Source organism: Dromiciops gliroides, chromosome 5 (assembly GCF_019393635.1).
Source record: "Dromiciops gliroides isolate mDroGli1 chromosome 5, mDroGli1.pri, whole genome shotgun sequence".
Classification (NCBI taxonomy): Eukaryota; Metazoa; Chordata; class Mammalia; order Microbiotheria; family Microbiotheriidae; genus Dromiciops; species Dromiciops gliroides.
This window is the reverse complement of record NC_057865.1, coordinates 144,215,010-144,239,304: the sequence shown is the minus strand read 5'-3', so window position 1 is coordinate 144,239,304 and position 24,295 is coordinate 144,215,010. Positions and strand designations below refer to the sequence as shown.

The following is a 24,295-nucleotide window of genomic DNA, read 5'->3' as shown; positions in this document are numbered from 1 at the left end:
AAAGAACATAAATATAAATATAAAAACCAAAATAATATAAATCATTTTATATTGGGCTGACAGAATAAGTCTTAGTGGGAATGATTTTGCATCAATATATTACTTTAGCTAGGCATTTTCATTTTATTTCTAAGTGTGGAATAAAAGTTTTGTCCCTTGGTAAGATAATTTTAGCATTTTTTAAGTAGATTCAGAAAATCCTTTATAGACAGAGGCAGAAACAGTATTTTAAGCATATTGAATCCAACTTTGCCAGGTTAACCAAGAAGGAATGTATATCAGTGAGATACCCAAAAGGGTATAAGTTGAACTAAGGTAGGACAACCATAAGCAGGCTAGACTGCAGGACATTTAAAATAAAGCACTTTTTCTATAGTCAATAAACATTTATCAAGTGCCTATGTGCTGGGCACTGTGCTAAGTGCTGGGAATACAAAGAAAGGTATAAGATAGCCCTTGCCCTCAAAGAGCACACTATCAAATAGGGGAGACAACACATAAAGAGAAGCCAAAGGTGTAGGGATGGGGAATTTTATCAGGCTTGGTGAACTGAATGATGAAGTCTTACAGCAGAAGTGAGAAATGATCTGAGGAGGTGTGGGTTTCAGGGTTCATTTCATCTTTTTTTAAGTAATAATAAACTTTTATTTATAGTTTTGGGTTCCAATTTTTATCCCTGTTTCCTGTAAATAATTAATTGTTATTTGAGGTTTTTATGCCTCAGCGCGCACTGACCTGGGGCTCCGCAAACCGCACAGTGCTCCACCCACTGGTTGTATCCATTGCCAGGGCTCTGGCTCCTCACATCATCACCACTACACGGGCCTGGCAAAATTATAATGATTGGAAGCCTAGTGAGGGCAGTCATGTGACTGTCAGAGCGGCCATCCCATTGGCTGGGACTGGGTGGGGTGTTTCTAAGTTTGGGGGAGGAGAATTGGGCATTCTAGGTGGAAGCTAGAAAGTGACAGGCGTTCTGCTGCGTATTTTCAGCTGATTCCTGGGCGGTGGTATTTTTTCAGGTATTATAATTTCCCTTTCCCCATTTTATTTCCTTTCCCTTGATCCTACTGATCCTGTTTGTGTGTTGTTTTATTTTAAGTTCGTTCTTGTTAAAATAAATCTTGTTCTGTTTTGAGGGAGGCTGCCAGTCTCCTTCCTTGCCCCAATACTGTGGCGAGCCGCTTAGCTAGCACTCCCCAATTAAAAACTGGTCCCCACATTCCCTCCCTCCCCTTTCCTGTCCCTGAGGTGGCAAACAATCAGATATGGGTTATACATGTATGACTATATAAAGCATTACCATATTTTTTCATTTTGTACAAGAAAACTTGATTAAAAGAAAGAAAATGAAAAATAGCATGTTTCAGTCTGTTCCATCAATATCAGGATTGTCTTGGATCACTGTATTCTTGAGAATAGTCAAGTCATTCACAATTCTTCATCGAATAATATTGCTGTCTCTGTGTACAATGTTCTCTTGGTTCTGCTCACTTCACTATACATCAGTTCATACAAGTATTTCCAGGCCTTTCTGAAGTCATCCTGCTTGTCATTTTTTATAGCATAGTAAGATTCCATTGCCATCCTATACCACAGTTTGTTTAGCCATTCCCCAATTGATGGGCATTCCTTTGATTTCCAATTCTTCGCCACCACAAAAAGAGCTGCTATAAATATTTTTGTACAAATAGGACTTTTTCTCTTTTTGGGGATGTCTTTGGTATATAAACATAGCAGTGATATTGCTGGATCAAAGGGTATGCACAGTTCTATAGCCCTTTGGGGGTTGATTTTATCTTACAGAATGTTAAATTTCAAGAGATCAGGAAATCCAGGTGAGCTGGGTGGGAAATGATGAGGTGAAATCTCTTGTTGCCCTCTTTAAACAGGGGTCTGGGAGGAGCTGCCAAATGTCTGCCCCCTATCTTTAAGCAGAGGAAAAGAGGGGGCCCAGGGACAGGGGGTGCTGAGGAGGGCTGAGTTTTAGACTTAATATCATCTCTCAGAAAGATGAGTTTCTGGAGATGATAAAAACTAAGTCAACCAGATAGGAAATGATGGAAATCGAAATGATGGAAACCAAAATGGTTTGAGGTACCAGCCTAAAATGTAGTGTGTTTTGCTTTATGCACTGGGACAGGGCCAACCATAGATTAGGATTAACCGTAGGATTAACTTTCCTATGGTAGTCAAATGTCTGACAGACTAGTATGGTGCTACCTGTTTTATTGCCTTCTTTAAGAATCTCATTTGAGGGATCATTTTATATAATTTTCACCAATCTCTTTAATTTTAATGTACTTATCTATGGTGGTGCAGATTGTAACAGGGAGATCTGCATTTGTTTCCTAAATTCTTGTAAGGCTGGAAGTTCTACAGGGTCCAGGACCTGGATCTCATCGGAGCTGTGCATTTTCTTCAGTACCGAGTGGGGTGTCTTCCACAAAGCAAGCAGTTACTAAACATTTACAGAATCTTGGAGCTGGAAGGGACCTGAGCCCATCAGAGCTCAACTTCTAACCAACCAAGACAGAAATCCTTTCTTACAAGTAGAAAAGAAGCTACCTGGAGTTCATGAAATTCAGTGAATGTATGGTACACTGCTCTACAGCAGGTTAGCTCAAATTTCTGGAGTGTAACACATGCTTTTAAACATAACAAGAAGGGGACTGAATGAAAAAATTGTCCTTTGTATCTGGAAGAAAACTTCCAAACTGCCTGCTGACAGTGCTGCAGCCAGCTTAAAATTTTGCACTATTATTAGTATTATTATTTAGAAACACTCACAAACCTACAAAGCTCTGAAATGTTCTACATTCTGTGGTTCTTCTAGTAACTTAAAAACCTGAATGTATGTGTATGTGTATGTATGTATGTATGTATGCATATACATATACACATATAAAAAATAATAGGGAACAGTACAAAAGAGTACAAAATACATTGTCATATTTTAAGGACCAACTTGCCAAATAGATTCAGAGAAAGGAAGGCTCATTATGGACTAGCATTAGTCCAAAGAAGTATCATGGGAGACATGAATCTTGGTCTAGATCTTGAAGTAAATGCAAGATTTGTATGGACAAGGAGAAAAGAAGGCATGAGTTGAAATGACAGCAGTGTGTATATGGGCTGAGATGGGGGCCCGTGTGATGGGGATGGGTGAGAGATAAGACTATCAAGGTCAGTTAACAGAAGACTTTGGATGCCAAGATGAAAATTCCCAACTTAATCTAATAAAGACGGGGAGTCCCTGTCAGTTCTTAATTAGAAGAGTGGTGTGAAAAGCATGAAATGAGAAAAGTTAATTGAGCAGTACTGTGCCCGTTAGACTAGAAGAAGGAGAGAGAGAAGCATTTGAGACCAGTTAAAGAAACTGTTTTCATAGTCTAGGCATGAAGTGATGAGGACCAGGTTGAGGTTTATGGCAAAACACAACATACAGTATATGCAGATTTTAATAACAAGTAATTACCCAGAAAAATCTTCCTGATGCATAGTGATGATTATGGCCTCTATTGAATCTCCCACTGAAGTCAGCAAAGGTTGCACAGCATTTCCCATGAGAGCATGGACTGTCTTTAAAAACAAAGAACAGGAATAAAACTCAGAAAAACCTACAAAGAAAATTCTGATATATGAAAAGAATTTTGGTTAATAAGATTATTTTTATGACCTAATTAAGACTTTATCTATAAATTCCTAAATAGAAATTCTCCTTCCCTCCCTTTTCTTCTTTCTACAATTTCTCCCTTGGAAATGCCATCTCCTCCCCATGGATTCCAATATACTCTCATTTGTATTTTTTTTGTTGTTTTTTTGTTTTTTGTGGGGCAATGGGGGTTAAGTGACTTGCCCAGGGTCACACAGCTAGTAATTGTCAAGTGACTAAGGCCGGATTTGAACTCAGGTATTGCTGAATCCAGGGCCGGTGCTTTATCCACTGCGCCACCTAGCTGCCCCTCCAATATACTCTCTATGTAGATGACTTCAAATCTATATATCCAGTTTTAGTAAACAACCCCAGGAAATGAGTCAATACACCAGATGTGTACTTCAAACTATCATGTTTGTTCATTCTACTTAGACATCTCACTAGCCCCTCAGATTGGGGTATTCTCTTTTTTTTTTTTTTTCCTGTTTTAGGTTGGACAAGATAGCTACTTAGAGCTCCTTCTATCTCAGACATTCTGTGATTTTGTGACTGACCTTTGTTTAGAGTGATGGGGTAAGACATTACCAATTTTTCCTGTGTCTTCACTGGAAGTATCAGTAGGCTTATGTTCTTCTCCTCCCAACCCCATCCTCTACCTTCATTTCTAGGGGCCTTCAATTCAACATATATTTTATTAAATGCCTATTATGCACAGAGTGCTGTGTTAGTCAACTCAACTAATAACTTCATTAAACAATTCTGTAACCTCTTTATCTGCCCTATTTCTATCACACCATTATGGTCACAACTTAGACCTTAACACTTCTTAGAATTTCACCATTTTTTACTATCTACCTCCAAAGAAAGACTAATGGAGTCTGAATGCAGATCTAAACATGCTATTTTTCACTTTAGGTTTTCATTATTTTTTATCTGTGTTTTCTTACAACAACATGACTAATATGGAAATATGTTTTGCATGACTATATATTTATAACCTTTATCAAACTGATTACCATCTTAGGAAGGGAGGAGAGGAGAAAGGGAGAGAACTCAACATTTAAAAAAATTAATGTTAAAAATTGGGGGAGAAATGAAATATTATTTTAAAAAAAAGAATTTCACCATTTTCAAGATTAAAACTTCTCACACTAACTCCATTCAGTGGTATTATGACTTCTATTCCTTTGAGCTACTCCTATCTTGCTAGTTTCTTTCTCTCACTTAGGTTTCACTTGCTTCCATACCTAGGCGTTGTGCCTAAAAATGGCTACTTTAATATTTCATCAAGGGGGGCAGCTAGGTGGCACAGTGGATAACGCACCAGCCCTGGATTCAGGAGGATCTGAGTTCAAATCTGGCCTCAGACACTTGACACTTACTAGCTGAGTGACCCTGGGCAAGTCACTTAACTTTCAATTTTCCCCAATACATAAATAAATAGATAGATAGATAAATGAATGAATGAACAAAATAAAATTTCATCAGCTACTGTACAGTCCCTTGCCTCCAACCTTCCACTGTTCCTCAGCTATGAATCCTCACTCCAGGAAACTCTACCATCCAATTTCAGTACTCTCTCCAAAGGCAGCTGTGCAAAAGTGGAAAAAAAGAACAAAATGGAGGTGATTTTCCCTACTCCAAATTGAGGGCACATAACCTCAGGCAGAACATCCCTGTTACTGGACAGTTCTCTACCTACAACTTCCTTCTCTTTTCTCCATCCTCCAGGATTCTAATGAAGTAGATCTTCTCCTCCTTCATGTATCTGAAGTCTCTCCCTCTCCACTGTCGCCTTCATGTCTGTCTACAAATATGTTCAGGTCTTTCTCATCTGAACAAACCTCTCCATTCCTTCCTCTTAGCCCATGAAGCTACATGCCTTTTCTTCTTCTCTTCTTGACTATTAAACTTTGTTCCCAAGTTCTCCGTAGCCAATGCCTTTCCTTCTTCACTGTCTGTACCGCCTGTAAAATCAGCTTTCTAACCTCTCACTATGGAACTCTGAAACTACTGTGGAAAAGTTTATCAATGTCCTCTTAACTGTCATGTGCAATTGCCTTTTTTCAGTCTATACCTTCCTGGACTTTTCTGCAGCTTCTGACACTGTAGATTATTTCTAGTACTAGGTACTCTGCTCCATTGTTGTCTCTCCCTCCTCTTTTTTAACAACTCCTTCACTATACTACCCCACTTCCTCATCCTCCTTCCATCCCTGAATGCAGTATTTCTCAAAGTTTCAACCTTGGTGCTTTCCTCCTCACCCCCCCCCCTCACCCCCCCCCCCCCCCCGCCTTCCTTGGCAATCTTTGGAGTCCTAGTACGGTATACTTTGTACATGTCTCTTCCTTTACCAAGTTGTGTAGGAGACAGTGTTATGGAGAATATCAAACTTAACATGTATTCTTTTGAGTTACAGACCAGACCACTTTGAAGTTTATTTAGCAAGGACTCTTTACCCTGGAAGTTCCCTAAGAAAGTCATGGCAGCAAAAAAAAGTGGGGGGCACTGCATTGGTAAGCATTCTAGTCTGCTGAAAAATTGGACTTTGTTGTCCTGACTTTGAGAATAAAGTGGGAAAAGAACATTAGCAAGGAGAGTTCAGGACCAATCAAGTTTGATTACAACACTGAACAATTTTAAATGCAACTACACATGCTGGGGGAAACACTGGGGGAACAGAAAGCAGATGAACCTCTTGACAACCATTAGGAACATTTAAGTAAAAAATAACTAAATTACCTGAAGATATAAAAAGAGAATCCATTCACTTCCGTAAAGCTATGGGCACCTTATTAAATCCCTTAGACCTATGGTTATATTTTATGATGTGTAGTAATTGGCTGAAACCCAAGAACCAAAAATATGTATCTTTTCATTGTGTGACACAAGAGATATTAAAACACACGTCTTCTAAAAGGAAAAAAAAGGCACATAATTACCTTTTTTTCTCCTTTTCTACCTTGTTAATGCTTGAATCAAAAATTTGATGTTATTTTGGGCTTTGGATTCTTTTCCTCTTACATGTGGAGCATTATCTAATATGTCACCAAATGGCATTGTTAATATTAATGAACACATTAATAATGAAGTTGTTTAATTATAATAGCTTTGGGAGGAACTTGTTTTAAATGTTATGCCCAAGTTATTTAAAACCACTTTTTGTTCTGAATTGCCATGTGTGGATGGTAATTGTTTTGCTATATACACATAAACAGTAATACATCAGTTAGCTGCCATTATTAGGGGATAACATTCTATATAAATGGATTTCCCAGAAAATTAGTGTATCCCTTTAAATGACAACACCTTTTAAAAAATTAACCATTTTATGTGTTTTTTAAAAATGTATTACACATTTCACTGCTTTTTCAAGTAGAATAGACTGAATATAATCTAAATTTTTCTTGATTAATTTCAATCACTATAATGAGTACTAATTATGCTTTGCTATTATAGTAATGATTGTTGGTCCCACTGATATGAGCAAAGTACTATGTAAGATGCTAGGATACAAATGTAAAATAAAATACAGTATTCAAACTTCAAGAAGCTTTCAGTCTAATGGGGTTAATAAGAAACATATGAGGAGCAGTGTGGCTCAGTGGCTAGAGAGGAGGCCTGATAGTTACGAGGATCTGGATCTGATAGACACTCTTTATATGACTCTAGGTAGATGACTCTCTAAGACTAAATTGCAGAATAGTTGGTCCTCATCAGTGGAGTGTTTCTTAGCGGGGAGATGCTTATAGGTCTATACAAAAACAAAGTATACTACTACTAATAATAATAATGATAAAAGGAAGAATATGATGAATGTAAAAAGAGGTTCAAATAGAAATCTGAAGAGACTCCTTTGAGTTAGAGAAAAGGCTTTTTATGGAAAAGACAATATTGGGCCTTGAAAAAAAAGGGGGAAGTAGCATGTATCTTTTTAAAGATCTAGGTAGGCTTTATGACCATATTATTATTATCTGCATGGATTCTCCTAGTTGTTAATGATGGAATACAATGTATTAAAGAACTTGGGACTATGATCTGCCTCAGTTTCCAAATTGAATATGGAAATGATAGAGATCATTTAGTCTCAGTTCTTCATCTCACAGATGAGGAAACTGAGGGATGGAAAGGATATATGATTTATCTAAAGGAACAAAAGTAAGGAGCAACAGAGTTAAGGCTGAATTTAGGTTTTGTAATTCAGGGACCTTTCTACTATGGAACGGTGTTATTCCTAGGAAACCCATAAGAAAGGAGTCTCTACTCTTGTGAACAAGCCAGGAGGTGTCAACAGTATAATCCAGTGGCCCCATGCAAGCCACAACACTGCAGAGTGAAGCCTGAACCAGATTAAAATGTCATTGGGAAATATTTAACAAACTAAATAAAAATGCAATATACCTAATGTTAATTTGTGGTTTTCTAAGTCAATATGCAACCAATGGGGAACCATTTCTATTTGAGTTTTAAACCACAGGATTAGACCTATTATTCTACTACTATATGGACTCTCAGGAGGGTAGGGTCCCTCTGTCACTGCAGATAGGCACCTTCTCTATGACTTAGATTCAAAGGGAGGGTACTAGAACACTGAGAGGTTAAGTGATTTATCCAGCAACATAAAGACAGTGGGTATCTCATGTGGAACTTGAACTCAAGATCTTCCTGGCTTTAAAACAAGCCCTACCTATATCCAATGCTACCTTTGTATATGAAACTTTAATGAATAAAACAAGATGTTTAGAAAACTGGTTTAGCATTTGAAAGGCTAAATGGGCTAGATTAATTCTAGCTAAATTACAGGTCTTGAGGTTGGTTCTGGAAGACAAACACCAATAGCCATCGGTGGGTATTTCAGAAGAGAATGGTGAATGTGCAGAGTGAACAATGATTAAAAAGGGTCATGTTAGAAAACGGGATTTGGATTCCTGGGCCACAGTTTCAAACTTCAGAAAGGACAGACAGCGACGCACCAAGCTTTTACGAGGGCCATTACATACGGAAGTGTGCGTAGTAGAAAGAACATTGGATTGTTAGGGGCCCCACGTTTAAAACGGGGCTCCGTTCCTAAGTATCAGTATTAGGTTTGGGGAAAATGTTTCATTGCCCTGGGCTTCAATTTCCTCCTGGACCAGATGATTCCTAAGGCCCCATGGAAGACTCTATGACTGAATGTATGGGTCCATGCAATCTATTCTGTAGAGCAGAGTGTGCACGTTCCCTCTGGCACTTCTCATGCTACAGACACGGGCTCTACAAACTCTCATTGTAACGGACAATTTCCTCCAGATAACAGCCATGAAAAGAAATGCATATGCTCTAAACCAAATGGAATCAGCCACAGCAACCACAAAGAATAATAACAAGCAACGCGCACACACATGCGCGCACACACGCATGCGCACACATGCACACATGCACACGCACACGCACACACGCACGATGACAACAGGAAGGAATCAGTCATTGAATGCAGTCATGGTTTGAGTGTCCCTTCCCTCTGCCCAGAGCAGGCACTTCAAAGTTTTGAGTCTTCCAAATCTGTACTCCAGAACTGGATGCTGCAGAAAATGAGAATCCTGTGGAATGTCCTAAGTTGAGCATCCTTGTCTTTTTGTTTCTCTGAACTTTAGCAAGGAAAGGGAAGGGAATACACATTTCTTTAGTGTCTCTTATGTGTCAGGTACCGCGCTAGAGCTTTTTACAATATTATCTCATTTGATCCTCATAACAACCCTGTGAGGTAAGTGCTATCATTACCCCCATTTTAGAGTTGAGGAAACGAAGTCAAACATAAGTCAAGTAACTTGCCTGGGAGTAGTAACAAAGTGTGAGGTTAAATTTGAATTCTAGGCTTCCTGACTTCAGGTCCATTGCTCTCTTCACTGTGCCAGCTACCTCCGGAAGCAGACTAACTCACTCCAGCTTCATCTGCTTTCTCCCTCAGTGCTCATACACCAGCCTTTTCTTTTTGGTAAGTGCCATTAACATTATTTAACTGTATTTCTACTGGGGCATATTTTGGTGAATAAGAGTGACTAGTGGGGGTGAGGGATTTGAGGGTTCTAAAAATACTCCATAATTTTCTCCATCAAAATGAAGAAAAATAGGATTTTTAGTATATGGATTTTCCCCTTGCAGACAGTTCTCCCAGAATGAAATTTGTTCATAAGTCAAGGGATGAATGTATTCTAACTTAAGCTTTTTTTTTTTACTTTCCATAAAAGTATTTTATTATTTTCCAGTTACATGTAGAGATAGTTTTCAACATTTGTTTTTATAAGATTTCTAGTTTCAAATTTTTCTCCCTCCCCTCTCCCCAAGACAGTAAGTGATCTGACATAGGTTATATATGTACAATCACATTAAATATATTTCTGCATTAGTCATGCTGTGAAAGAAGAATCAGAAAAAAAGGGAAAAACCTCAAAAATGAAAACAACAATAAAAACAATAGAAATAGTATGGTTCAATATGCATCTAGATTCCACAGTTCTTTTTTTTCTGGATTTGGAGAGCATTTTCCATCATGAGTCCTTTGGAACTATCTTGGATCATTGTATTGCTGAGAGTCTATCACAGTTGATCAACACATAATGTTGCTGATACTGTGTACAATGTTCTCCTGGTTCTGCTCATCTCACTTAGCATCAGTTCATGTCTAACTCAAGCTTTTTAAAATGTGAGGTTTTTTTAAAATGTGAGTTTTTAACATCAAGTAACACAAAATAGTATTCTTAAGTGACTTCTGATAAATATTAAAGAATGAATTAAATAACTTTACCTTTAGGGCTGCAGCTATTGTTTCCTCTGCTGCTACTGGGAATGAGCTCTGGTTGGAAATTACCTTAAAAAAGAGTTTTAATCAAAGCAAAACTTTGTTGAAGTCATTTATGCTTGCCAATATTGGTTTAACCAGAAAGTAACAACACAAGCTCTCAAGAACACATATTTAAATTATGCTCACTATTTTATGGATGTTTCTCATAATATTTCAAAAATTCATTTATACTTTTTGATATATGCAGGTAATTTAAAAAAAAACAGCCTATGGCATATAAAAGAATAAGAAATACCAAGAATATGAAACTTTTTCTTACATTCATTACCAGTATCAAAGCATAGCTGATAAAGCTCAGTGACAAATTAATACATTTATGTCACATACCAAAAAAAAAAAGAGAGAGAGAGAGAGAAAGAAGGGGGAAAGACACATAAGATAAAAAGAAGGGAAGAAAAGAAAAGAGGGGAGGAGAAAGAGTTAGTGGAAGGTAGAGGGAAGGGAAAAGGAAAAATCAATGTCTTAGTTCCCCAAGGGGAATTTGGAACAGAATCTAATTTTTGAGAAATCCTTAAAACACAAATGTCAAACATTTCACTTTTTACAAATCAATACAGAACATTATAAAAAATCTTGAGAGTATCAATAGAGACATTTAAATCTGCCTCAACAGATTCTTCCATTGCTTCTGGCTCTCTACAACAATAATGAGATAGCATGAAAAAATACAACCTTAGGGGGTTTTTTGGTAGCTGTAATTTGTTAAGGAAATAATCATTTTACATGTTTTGCTTAGTATGCAAAACACAGCTTTTGTAAAATGACTAACACACAAAAAGGAATTGTCTAAATACTTAAAACAGAATCTCTTAAGTAATCTGAAATATAACTATTACACTCCAGGCCAAAAACATGAGAATATAATTTAACTTCTAATTTTTTCAGGTTTCCCAAATATTTTATTTTCCCCCTAAAGAACATGATATATAAGATTTCTTTAAATAAAGCATGTTCAAATTGTTTCCAACAATAGTATCATATGGACTTTAATTTTTTCCTTTTACTTATAGCCAGAATGTTCTTGTTTCCTAGGAGTTAGTAGTTCAAAACATTTTGTATAATATATGTGAAGGTTAATGATCAATCAATAATTTATTCTGTGAGAGGTATTATTAATAGAAATAATTCAATCATATCACCCAAGGAAAGTGAAAAGAACATACTACATATGTTTTAAACTTGAAATGAATCTACTTAAGGCTAATCAGTGGGAAAAAACAGTGAGAAATTTCAGTGACTTAAATGCCATTTTTGACAATAAGAAATTGCTTTATTCTGGTGAATGGCTCAAGTATAGACTCATTTCATTATAGATTGATGTCAAATTAGTCTCTCCTAGACCAAAGTAAAATTATATTCTTCATGGGTTCACAGATTTATGATCTATTGAAGGAGCTGGACCCACAGGGTCTAGTAGGCCAATTTTCTCATTTTGTAGTTGAAGAAGCTGAGGCTCAGAGATTAAATGACTTTTCCAAGATCACAGAAGTGCTAAAAAGCAGAGATAGAAATTGAACACCATCCTTTGTTTACCTAGTCAACGCTCATCCTTATATATGATAAAAATAATGAAATAAACAACCATGCATGAGGATCTAACATCATTTTTGTTGTTGTTAAAATGAAAAAATACTAAGCAAACTGTACAGCTAAGAGGCTATGTCTATAATGAAAGGTCAATTTATCAAAGGCTATTTTTCCTCATGTAAATTTTCTGCTTCTTTACAATGATTGTATTTTCTGTTATATTAGTATTAAAGAAACCTACGGATTCATATATTCTCTGAACCTGGAAGAAGGGAAAAATCTGGGACAAAATCAAAAGAGCTTAATAAAAAAGGAAGACAATAAATAAAGCTTACCTTCATAACTGACTGGTGTAACTTGTACAATGAATTAACAACTGCCACATTCCTTCTCTGTCCTTCAGTAAGAGGACCAATCACCTGACTTGCTTCTCCTTGTGTGGAGAGCTATAATAAATACATACATATCAAAATGGTTAAAATAAATTGACAAACTCTTTGCTTTAGAACACAACAGGACCATGAATCAATGGGTATTTTGACTATGTAAGAATCTAAAAGAGTTACATCTTTGAACTGAAGCCCTAGATATACGTTAGTAGAGATGGATCTAGAAATGCAAAACCAGAAATACACACACACACACACACACACACACACACACAGAGTACACATGAAGAAATACCTAGTGAAGGCTCCACTAAATGGTGTGACACCCCTCTGATATTCCCCCAATAGGAGGTAGAGCCAGGTTCTAAAGGGCTATATGCACTGAACAGAGAAGTTTATATTTGATCATCATAGTAACAGACCCACTGGAATTGACTTATACCGACTATTCAGTGCCTAGAATGCATTCCCTTCTCGCCTTTACCTTTTGGAATTCTGATCTTCCTTCAAAACACAGCTCAGGCACAATGTAGCGAGTGAGGCCTTTTCTGCCCCCCCCCCCTCCCCTTTACAAAACCCTAAAGTTCACTTGTATCTGCTTTTAACATATCTTTATGTAGATACTGACTCTGCCCTTACAACTGTCTTGAGAAAAAGGCCTGTTTCATTTTGATTTGGTGTCCCTAGTGTTTAGCAGGGTGCCTTGCTTATAGCAGGTGCTTAATAAATATATTTTGATCCATTGTTCTGTTGGGCCTTAGAGGGCAGAACCTGAAGTGAGACACTGATTTTTTTGTAGAGGTAAATTTAGGCTTAATGTCAGGAAAATTGCTTAACAGTTAGGGGTCCCTAAAATAGAATGGGAATCCTGAAGAGCCAGTGAGTTTCCCCTCCCTAGAGCTCTTCAGTCAGAACTGGCTGACTACTTGGGTATGTTTTCGTGAGGATTTTTTTCCAGGTATGAATTGGACTGGATGGCCAGTGAGGTCCCTTTCAACTGCAAAATTCCATGATTTTGTAAAATATATTTATTAGCCCTCATTTATATCCCCAAAGGCAGGCTCCTATTTCACAGATGAAATCTCCAAGAAGGTTAGCAGCTTGTCCAAGGTCATGCCATGTGTGGGTGAGCAGGTGTGTAGACATTCAGAACTTGTAACTTATGACCCCTGGTCCACTCTAAATGCATGAGTTTTAGGGAAGAAGATTAAATGCTTGACTGAGTTAAATCTAAAACTGATAGAAAGACCAAGGGCAAAACAAAACTCCCAACATTAAAGTCCTGAAAACATTTAAAAATTGATCATATTTTGATTTAACATTTGTTAATATTTATTATTTAGAAGGTAAATGAAACCTGCTCAGGAAAAATAAATAAAAGACAGACAATTGTTCCATGGGTGCCTATTTGCATACAAACCAACTAAGAAATGGATTAGTTGCAACTGACAGTAAGTTTTTAAAAGGAAATAATACTTTCTCTTCATTCACAGTGAGAAAAAATTGTGCCCTTCTCTGATTCCCTTTGTAACGATTTATCTTCTAGCCTCTATTTGGTAGCTACCTAATATACTTATTTTGTGTGCTATTTCCTTATTATATTATAAGGCTAATGAAGGCATGGATATGTCTTTTAAAAATAATTTTATATCCCTTGGCATCTACCACAGAGTTCTCTATACACAGAAAATGATTAACAAGTGCTTGTATGGATGGATAAAAGAGATGTGAAAAATTATTATTTTTCTGAAAAATTATTCATAAGATTATAAACATAAATGTGTAAATACTAAAAAATATGTGACATAATTTTCATCTCATTTTGTTATAACTAATTCTTGATTATATGTTATAATGATAGGGATAACATGAATAAATATAATTTAAGACATTTTTTAAAAATACAAAAATTGTCAAGTGCCATTGTTCAGTCATCTATCTTGTCTGATTTTTCATGACCCCATTTGGGTTTTCTTGGCAAAGACACTGGAGTGGTTTGACATTTTTGTCTCCAGCTCATTTTACAGATGAGGAAACAGAGACAAATGGGGTTAAGTGTCCAGGATCACACAGCTAGTAAGTGTTTGAGACCAGATTTGAATCCAGGAAGATGAGTCTTCCTGACTTCAGGCCCAGCATTCTATTCACTGTACCACCTAGCTTCTGGTAAGTGTTGTACCAAATGCATATTCCTTTAGCATCTCAATATATGCAAAATGGAACTTATTATCTTCCTCTCTAAACCCACTCTCCTCCAAACTTACCTTATTTTTTGCCTTTTGTATTCCTATAGCCTAGTATAGCACCTTGCACATAGAAGGCTTTAATACATTTTTACTGAATTGAATTGAATCCCTAGAACTTGATATATATTCCCATCTCTCTCCCTATTTCACCTTACCCACCTCCTGTCTCTACTCCTCCCACCCCATCCATCATCCTCTCTTTGTCCTAGAACCTAGCACTTAAGATAAAATGCACAAGTGTGCATGTACTTTTCCTCTGAAATACATATTAATCTTTTTGGGGGGGGAGGCAACTGGGGTTAAGTGACTTGCCCAGGATCACACAGCTAGTAAGTGTCAAGCATCTGAGACCGGATTTGAACTCAGGTCCTTCTGATTCCAGGGCTGGTGCTTTATCCACTGTGCCACCTAGCTGCCCCCCTTCTAACCTATCTTACCAGAAATGAACTCAGGCTAATTCCTGGGCTCTCTGGAAGAAAAGAAAGTAAGTAACTGTGGAACCAACGTAAACCTAAGGATATCATGCAGGTGCAAAAAATCTTAGAGAGGCTATAATATACTTTACAGATTTGGAAACTGATACCTAGACAGGAGAGACAGCTCAAGATCACACAGTAAATGTCAGAGCTAGGGAAAGTCTCTAGGATTTATAGGTAGTGGATGGCATTACTTCTATAGCTGCTTAATCTAAAGTAGTCTATTGTGCTGCTTAACTCTTAGCCTACCTCAGAGATCGCACTAAGACCTGATCCAGAATCCCCATATCTATCATTCAATTTCGCCCCCTCCAGCCCTTAAGCCTGCTTAAGCTGTTTAAGCTAACCTACGGAGCGGCAGCAGCGACAGCTTGAATCTTCTGCCACAGGTTTGGAGAAGGGCGTATTTTCGGCATTCCAAGTTGGAACCACGGACACCTTTTCCCATGGATGGTTATATACGGTACTTAAGATTGTTTTGTGAAGTATCACACTTCAGGTATGTTTTAGGTTACAAAGAACTTTCACAGACTGTCCAAAATACACTGTATATGGGAGAGTGTTCTGAAATCTAAGCATGCAACTTATTTGGAACACTGTTAGAAGCTGGAGTTGCCTTTGGATTGCGGGCATTATGTAGAGAGAGGGAGAAGCTAGCTGGCTAGTATAAACCTAACCATCCATCTTTTATGGTATGGCGTATCTGAATTTAGAGAAAGGGAATGGATTCTCTCTCTCTCTCTCTCTCTCTCTCTCTCTCTCTCTCTCTCTCTCTTTTTGGTGGGGCAGTGAGGGTTAAGTGACTTGCCCAGGGTCACACAGCTAGTAAGTGTCAAGTGTCTGAGGTCAGATTTGAACTCAGGTCCTCTTGAATCCAGGGCCAGTGCTTTATCCACTGCGCCACCGAGCTGCCCAGGAATAGATTATCTCTTTAATATTTTCTTTAGCTCTGATACAATTAATAAGTGATCGGAGAATCAAAGAACTATTTAAAAGAATATCTTTAGAGGTAATTTAGTCTATCCTCTTGATTTTAGGCAGGTTCACACCTTAAAACAAGAAGGATGATTTATTTTAAAAGTCCCATGAAAGGGAATTCCACCGCTTCCCATAATAAAGTATTTTAACAACCTTTACCATTCTATTTTGAGTGTTTAGGTGAAAATTTAAGAACTTAAATAATCCTTTCAAAATGGTAGAAATGAATGTATAATTTATTTTTCAATTCACTAAATGTCCTCAAGGCATATGATAATTTCAATAAAATCCTGTAGAATATAGCTGTTAATAATTAATGGACTATATCTTTGCTGACACAATTAGCCACAAATCTGACTGAAATGACAAATGTGAAAGCTAAAGAAACCATCAGACAAAAACCTTAAACCTTTTGTTTTAATATATGTATGTACTTAATAAAAATTAAATTAAAACAAATAAAATTTCATTATTTTTCTAAAGGAAAAGGGCAGGCATGCATGAAGACTTCTTATCCCCAACATTAATATTTTGTAGCTGGCTTTCTAGAGGTATAGTAAGTAGGCAAGAACAGGAATAAAATGAAATGGCACATGTTTGTTCTACAAACAAAACAAAACCAACCAACCAACCCTTTTCTGTTAAAAACTCTCCACTCTGACCTCCTCCCAATGCTCATGCTGCTTTCCTAACCTAGAGAGTCCCATCATCTCTATCATCCCTTCCTACTTTGTCTCTACTTATTCAAATCTCATGTGTCCTTCAAGACTCACCTCAAATCAATTCTCCAAAAAATGAGTAGTTCCAAGCCACACTGATCTCTTCCCTCTACTTAAGCTAACAAAAAGCATTTATCAGGCACCTACTAAGAGCCAGACACTACATTAAGTGATGAGGAAACAAAGAAAGGCAAAAACAACAACAACAACAAAAACCCCACCCAACTGGAAGGAATGAATAGTCCCTGTAATCATGGAGTTCACAGTCTAATGTAGGAGACAACATGCACCTATACACAAACAAGCTATATACAGGATAAATGAGATAATCAAAAAAGTTAGAGATAAACATTAACGTTAAAGGTGATTGGAAAAGTCTTCTTGTAAACATTTATTAAGTGTCTGCTATGGGCAATGCACTGTGTTAAACGCTAGGGGTACAAAGAAAGGAAAGAGCCAGTTCCCACTTAAGGAGTTCATAGTATAATGGAAGACACAACATATAAATCACTATGCACAAATATGCAATATACAGGATAAATAGGAAATAGTCAGGGGAGGGAAGTCATGGTCTTCTGTAGGAGGCAGAATGTTAGCCCAACAAGTCAGGAGGTGGAGATGAGACAGGAGAGCATTCCAGGCATGGGAGGCAGCAAGTAAAAATGCCAAGAGGCATAGGAAGGAAGCCAGTGTTGCTGGATTGAAGATCATGCGGGGGAGTGTAAGGAGCAAGAGGACTGGAAAGGTGTACATAGCAAGGTTATGAAGGGCTCTGAACACCAAACAAGATTTCCTATTTGATCCTGTAGGTGACAGGGAGCTACTGGAGTTTATTAGGAAGGGGGCTGCCATGGTGAGACTTGCAGTTCAGGAAGATCCCTTTGACAGCCGAGTGGAAGACAGACTGGAGTGGGGCAGGCAGACTGACTGGGAGACTGTCGCAATAGTCCAGGCATGAGGGGATGAGGGCCTATACCAAGATGGTAGCAGTGTTGGAAGACATGAGAGGGCATATGTGAGAGGTATTACAAAGGTAAAATCTATGCTACTACTTCCTTCCTTTCTCCTGCACTGCCTGAGTGCCAGACCCCCAGAATGATAAGGCAGAAAGAACATTGGATTTAGAGCACCTTGTTCCAAATCTCTGCTCCACCCCTTATTTCCTTGGTGACCCAGGGAAGTCAATCCTCTCTAAGTCAATGTCTTCATCTGTAAAACGAGAGGGCTGGACTAGGTGATGTCTAAGGTTTCTTCCAGTTATGATCCCAATGCCCTTTGTGGGAAAAACTCAGTCTTCCTGCTCCTCCCCACACCTATCTTTCTTTGCTTCCTTTCAAATCAGCACTCCACATACATAAGAGTTTAAGAAGGATAATTACTACCAAAGACTAGAGTGGAACATAATAACATAATTATTTTCTTCCCTTGTAACTTCCTGTTGAAGCTTTCTCTCTCTTCTTTCAAGTCCTATCTCAGGAGGACTCTTCAACTCCTCCATAAAGCTTCCTGTAATCCCACTAACTGAAAGTGATTTCTCCCTCCTCCAATTTTCATATGGCTTTCCCAGAACTTCTCCTCTGCACTGATCACACTGATGCATCTCACAATTATTCGTATACCTTATTAGATTGTAAAAAGCAGGAGTTGTGTCAAATCTCTTTTTGCATACCCAGTCCCTAGTATAGTATCCTGCATGTAGTGGACGCTTAATACACATTTCTTGAATTGGATTTGCTAGTTCTCTTTCAAAATGACCTCCTTCCACTACGTCTTGTCCTTGCTGGCCTTAGCACTAATGCTCTCTCTCTTTTTCTCCCTTTCTCTGATGATTTTCTTTGCAAAGACTGTTAAGATAGTATTATATCTAAAATTTGCTAAAATCTCCTTCCTTAATCTTCAACTATAGCTGTAGGTACCAACGGTCTAAAGTAGGCACCTCAGGGGGCAGCTAGATGGCGCAATGGTTAAAGCAGCGGCCCTGGATTCAGGAGTACCTGAGTTCAAATCCGGCCTCAGACACTTGACACTTACTATCTGTGTGACCGTGGGCAAGTCACTTAACCCCCATTGCCTAAAAAAAAAAAATTTTTTTTTAATTAAAAAATAAAGTAGGCCCCTCTCTCTTGCAATTTTCTTAATTCAGTTATTCCATGGGAGACCTCTTTCAATGTCTTTCCCCAAAAAGGTCTTATATTCCTTATTCCCCAGGGCCAAGATGAGAAAGATTCTTTTCCTTGAGTTCCGGGATGCTAAAAATCTACTGAATTTTTCTTCTGCATTCCTCGTTGTTCTGCCCGAAACAAATTCTTCTATCTAGATGCTCTTAACTGGCTCTGTCCTTAAATGATGAAACTGCCCTCAAAGTATCTTTGAGCTTTTTGTGCCCTTAAGACTGGGACTATTCTTGTTAAGCTTTATGAAGTAAAGGCCAATCAGCCTTTCCTCCTAGACTGACTGTATATGCTCTTTTTTTTTTTTTTAATTTATACCCCTGGCCAACCCACCCCTAACTCCCATCCTATTGGCTGAGATGAGATGAAACATTGTCGAAGTCTGCGGACATTGGATATCTTTCTCCCAGTTACTGATTCTAATTTTTCTATATTTGGATGCTGGCCCCAAATCCATGACTTAGACTCTGTAGATAATGTGATTTTAAGATAATTATAATCAGAAACACTATCCTATCTAAACCAGGTTGTAAATTGGCAAACTTTTAGTAAAGAACCCCCTTTTGTATAATTTAGGCATTCAAGAAAAGGAGTAGGGGTTGAATTAGAAGATGGTTGCCAAGGAAACGTTTTCTGAATTGGAAAGAAACCATCACAAGTTTTTATATATGCTTAGGAAGGTTACCTTTCTCCTTTATTTTTCTGTTTCTGATTTGGAAAAAAAAAAAAAATATATATATATATATATATACATATCACCCATGAGAAGAGGGAATGGCTGATTTAGGCCTTTATTGAGGTTAATAAGAGTAGTCATTGTTAAAAATCTTTGGCTAAGATAATAGCAGGAACATAGTTGAACCTAGTAGAAGAAATTTGTAAATTACAATCTACCTGCAAAGTCTTAAAATAAATTCATCATCTTACCAACCAAACAGGCTTCTTCTGACTTTCCTGTTGTTGTTTTTTGTTTTGTTGTTGTTGTTGTTGTTAATGGCACTATCAATCTATTTTTATCTGATTTTCTTTTTTAAAAAATTCTAAATATAACACACATTGCCCCCTGTATTATTCTCACTCTCTCATTTATTTTCTGGTTTTTGCAGGGCAATGAGGGTTAAGTGACTTGTCCAGGGTCACACAGCTAGTAAGTGTCAAGTGTCTGTGGTCGGATTTAAACTCAGGTCCTCCTAAATCCAGGGTTAGTGCTTTTTGAATCTCTCCCTGTTTCCCTGCTGCCTATAAACATGTCCATGGTTCCCCCTTTTCAAAAAAGCAAAACAAAACAACAAAAACCTCTCACTTGTTCCATTCGTCTTCACCAGCTGTTGTCCTGTATCTCTCCTACCTATTGTGGCTAAAGTCCTTGAGAAGGTCATCTACGGTCAGTGCCTTTCCTCTCATTCTCTTCTTAACCCTCTCCAGTCTGGCATCACATCTTATCATTCAACCAAAACTGCTCTCTCCAAAGTTGCTAATAATTTTTAAGAGCATCCATCCTCCACTTCAATTAATGTCTGGAGTCATAGGATGTGGGACCTTAACAGAGAGAAAACGAGGAAGGCCTAGTACAGAGATTCCTGAAGCTGGAAAAGTAAGTCTTCACGACCTAATGGGCAGAAAGTAGAGACAGAACAGGATGCGATATTATGTGGAAACAAGAAAAATGGAAGCTGTCTGGAGGGAACAGAGCTAGTTCTAAAAATGACAAATAAACTCTGTGGAAATAGCTTTTCACCTTTACAATCTGATCTGAAAAGACCAGCAGGAAACAAACAAAAAGGGACATGCAAGCGACTGGTTAAGAACACATACACAAAACCCATTAAGATCTTTAATCAATATTCTGAAAGAATTTCTATGTATAAATGCAAAAAGATAAAATTCCTTTATAATCCTAACTATAATACCAATTGTACCCTACAAGATATTTTTTAAATAGTCAAGAAGAATTTATTAAGCACCTACTATGTGCCAGGACATTGTGCTAAGTGCTAAGGATACTAAGGAAAGGCAAAAACCAGTGGTTTTTTTTAAATTTAAAGAAATACTAATGGGGCAGCTAGATGGCGCAGTGGACCTGGAGTCAGGAGTACCTGAGTTCAAATCTGGCCTTAGACACTTAACACTTACTAGCTGTGTGACCCTAGGCAAGTCACTTAACCCCAATTGCCTCACTAAAAAAAAAAAAAGAAAGAAAGAAATACTAATATCATATATCTGTTCACTGAGAAAAGCATGTGGATACAATGTATAAGGGGGAAATTTTTGAAATTGGTATAATTTAAACATGTATATGTGTGTGTATATATATATTTTTTTCACACACCATAGTTCTGATGATGAATATTTTTACATTATTAATATTCGTTTTAAATGAATTGTACCTGTTTTTCCAATGAACAGTCAACATTTGCTATCCCACCTATAATAAAGGACTATAGAAAGAAGAAACCAAGACAGCCAAGACACTAAGAATGCAGGACAAGAGATTTAAAATTCCCACTCAGAAAATCTTCCAAGTTACTTTTAATGAACTGAAAAGCAGATTTAGAAGAAAAGATTCTATAAAAAGCAAGAAAATAACTTAGGAATTTGTAATGTATTACATTATATTTTAAGTATAACAGAAGCAGCTTCAGAGTCTATTTGTGTCTCTCTAGCTATGTGGCCTTCCCACTAAGGAGAGGACAAGTCTAGGTAAATTTGTGCATAAAACCACCAGGGGCATTTTGTCCAACATTTATGAAATTTATAAGATGAAAGAAAACCCTTTATTAGAACTTCATTGGTGAAATCAAGAACAATGGCAAATACTTCTTTTGCAAAGAGCAACATCATTCTGACATTCAGACATGGACAGTTTTACCCTAAACTTTCAAGTTATTATTATACTTTTCACTCTTTTCATTTTGATGGTGTTAAAAAGGGTTTAAATTATAATACTCAAATTACATTGCAATATGAATTCAAGAATCTATGTAGTACTAATCTCTCACTCCAATTGCATGGTGTTGAGGGAGAAAACAAAATTTTTAAAAGATCAGACTCTATGTTTAATGCATATTAGAGGGGCAGCTAGGTGGCGCAGTGGATAGAGCACCGGCCCTGGAGTCAGGAGTACCTGAGTTCAAATCCGACCTCCAACACTTAACACTTACTAGCTGTGTGACCCTGGGCAAGTCACTTAACCCCAATTGCCTCACTAAAAAAAAATAAAATAATGCATATTAGATATGTTTCCTCCCGTGATTTGTTTTCTCCACCCAGAAGAATATTCTTCAGATTGGGAAGTAAGAAGGGTCTCCTTTCCACCTTCTAGGCCAGTCTGAATCCTGCAGAGGAATAACCAGGAAAGAAATTTCAGACCAGAGAAGCCTACAGTTCTGTCACCCTGAATTAGTAGGGCTTTCCATTTGATTGAAATTTACTGAGTCCAGCAGCAGTTTACTGAAACTCCAAATGGGGCAAGCCTATAGGCCAGCTGCTCAGACCTAAACTCAGGACGATAAGAACTTGCAGAGCTCAAATGAGGGAGGCAGCATTCAGACTTTGTCCAAAAACACACATAAAGATGCCTATGGTTACACTGAAAGCTTGCAGATCTCCAAGCTGAGCTGTCCTTGGGATCCTGGAATAATATAATACTCAAACCCCAAGAAAGCAGCAACAGAAACAGTTCAGATAGTCCCTGCAGAAGTGAGCCTGGCCCTAATATAATGCCTGAAGTCAGGAAGTAGGTTGGAAAAATAAGGAGAAAAAAAAGAGAGAGAGAATCCCATCATGAAAAGCTATTATGATGCTGTTGTTCTTCCTTTGTTTTCAAAGAGGCCCAGTGACATCACAGGGTGATGTCTTGTTGACTTGCACATGAATTGGAGTTAAGTGAGGCACAGTAGCACAAAGTTGTCAGCCTCATTCTCACTCCCAGAGTCATATATGTGCGATGGCAGGACAAAAGTCAAGTCAATTGGCAATGGTACAGGATGCAGTGTTTTCAATGCCTGATCAAGCTCCAAGCACTCCACAGCACCTGTTTCAGCTGTCTTCATGGCTATTGCAACACATTATTCTCATCTGACCATTCCACCAGGGAAACTCTTCTCATGCTTTGGGCAGACATCCCCCTAACTCACCTATGAGTTTGAGGCCTGCAGATTAGCTTCAATCTGGTTTAGCCCATCTCCTGACATGGTTTAACTGGGGTGTGCCTGCTGCACATGCTATAGTTTCTTGGAGCTACAGGTAAGAGTTATTATGATTACATGGATACTCAAGACACAAACCCAGAACAGGAAAAAGACTCCAAAATATTTGCGAGTAACATCTCAAAGAAAATCTTAGGTTGAGCATAAATTTCTGGAAGAGGTAAAGCAAGAGTTTAAAAAGAGAGAAAAAAGTTTTTATAAAAGAAATGAGCTAATGGAAAAAATTGGAAAAGAAATGAGAGCTATGGAAGAAAGAACTAAAAAGAGAATAAACAACTTGGCATAGAAGTACAAAAGTTTGACAAAGCAAGAAATTCCCTAAAAATCTGAATTAATCAAACAGAAATTAATTACTCCATGAAGCAACAAGAAATATCAAAGTTTGGTAAAGTCAAAAGACTGGAAAAAATCCCCAAAATTTTAACTCTTTTTTTTTGGGGGGGGGGTGTAAGGCAATTGGGGTTAAGTGACTTGCCCAGGGTCACACAGCTAGCATGTGTCAAGTTTCTGAGGCTGGATTTGAACTCAGGTCCTCCTGACTCCAGGGCTGCTGCTCTATCCACTGTGCTACCTAGCTGCCCCCAAATTTTAACTCTTATAGCAAAATCAATTGACTCAGAAAACAGTTGCAAAGAAATAATTAAGAATCACTTAACTGCCTGAAAGTCATGACACTCCACCCAGACAAAAAACAAGAAAAACTAACCACCTAGACATCATATTTTAATAAATCATAATAGAAACCTGCCCATATCTCTTAAAACGAGAGGGCAAAGTAGAAACCAAATGAATCCACCAGTTACCTCCTAAAAGAAACCCTAAAATGAAAACTCCCAGGAACATTATAGCTCAAATCTAGAGCTTCCAGGTCAAAGAAAACATACTACAAGCAATCAGAATGAAAGAATTCAAGTATCAAGGAGCTACACTTGGAAAATAATTACTACAGGTATCAAGAGTAATCTGTATAAAATTATGAGAGGAAAACAAGCAGGCTTTTCAATCAACATTTTTCTATAGCAGATACCTTCTTCTGAGTCACATAGTTTTAACCAACAGGTGTTACGTAATATTGAAAAATA

The 24,295-nt window shown here is 37.6% G+C and overlaps 1 protein-coding gene across 2 annotated transcripts in view; it reads right to left on the bottom strand.

Annotated features, from left to right (window-relative positions):
* Window positions 1–24,295, bottom strand: part of COG5 (component of oligomeric golgi complex 5) — a 349,622-nt gene that overhangs the window by 28,204 nt on the left and 297,123 nt on the right. For both annotated transcript variants that reach the window (XM_043965892.1, XM_043965890.1), the window contains exons 15-17: window positions 12,362–12,472; window positions 10,443–10,505; window positions 3,479–3,582 (exon numbers count right to left, since the gene is read on the bottom strand). In XM_043965892.1, the coding sequence (XP_043821827.1) occupies window positions 3,479–3,582; window positions 10,443–10,505; window positions 12,362–12,472 (278 nt within the window). The remainder of the gene's footprint in view (window positions 1–3,478; window positions 3,583–10,442; window positions 10,506–12,361; window positions 12,473–24,295) is intronic.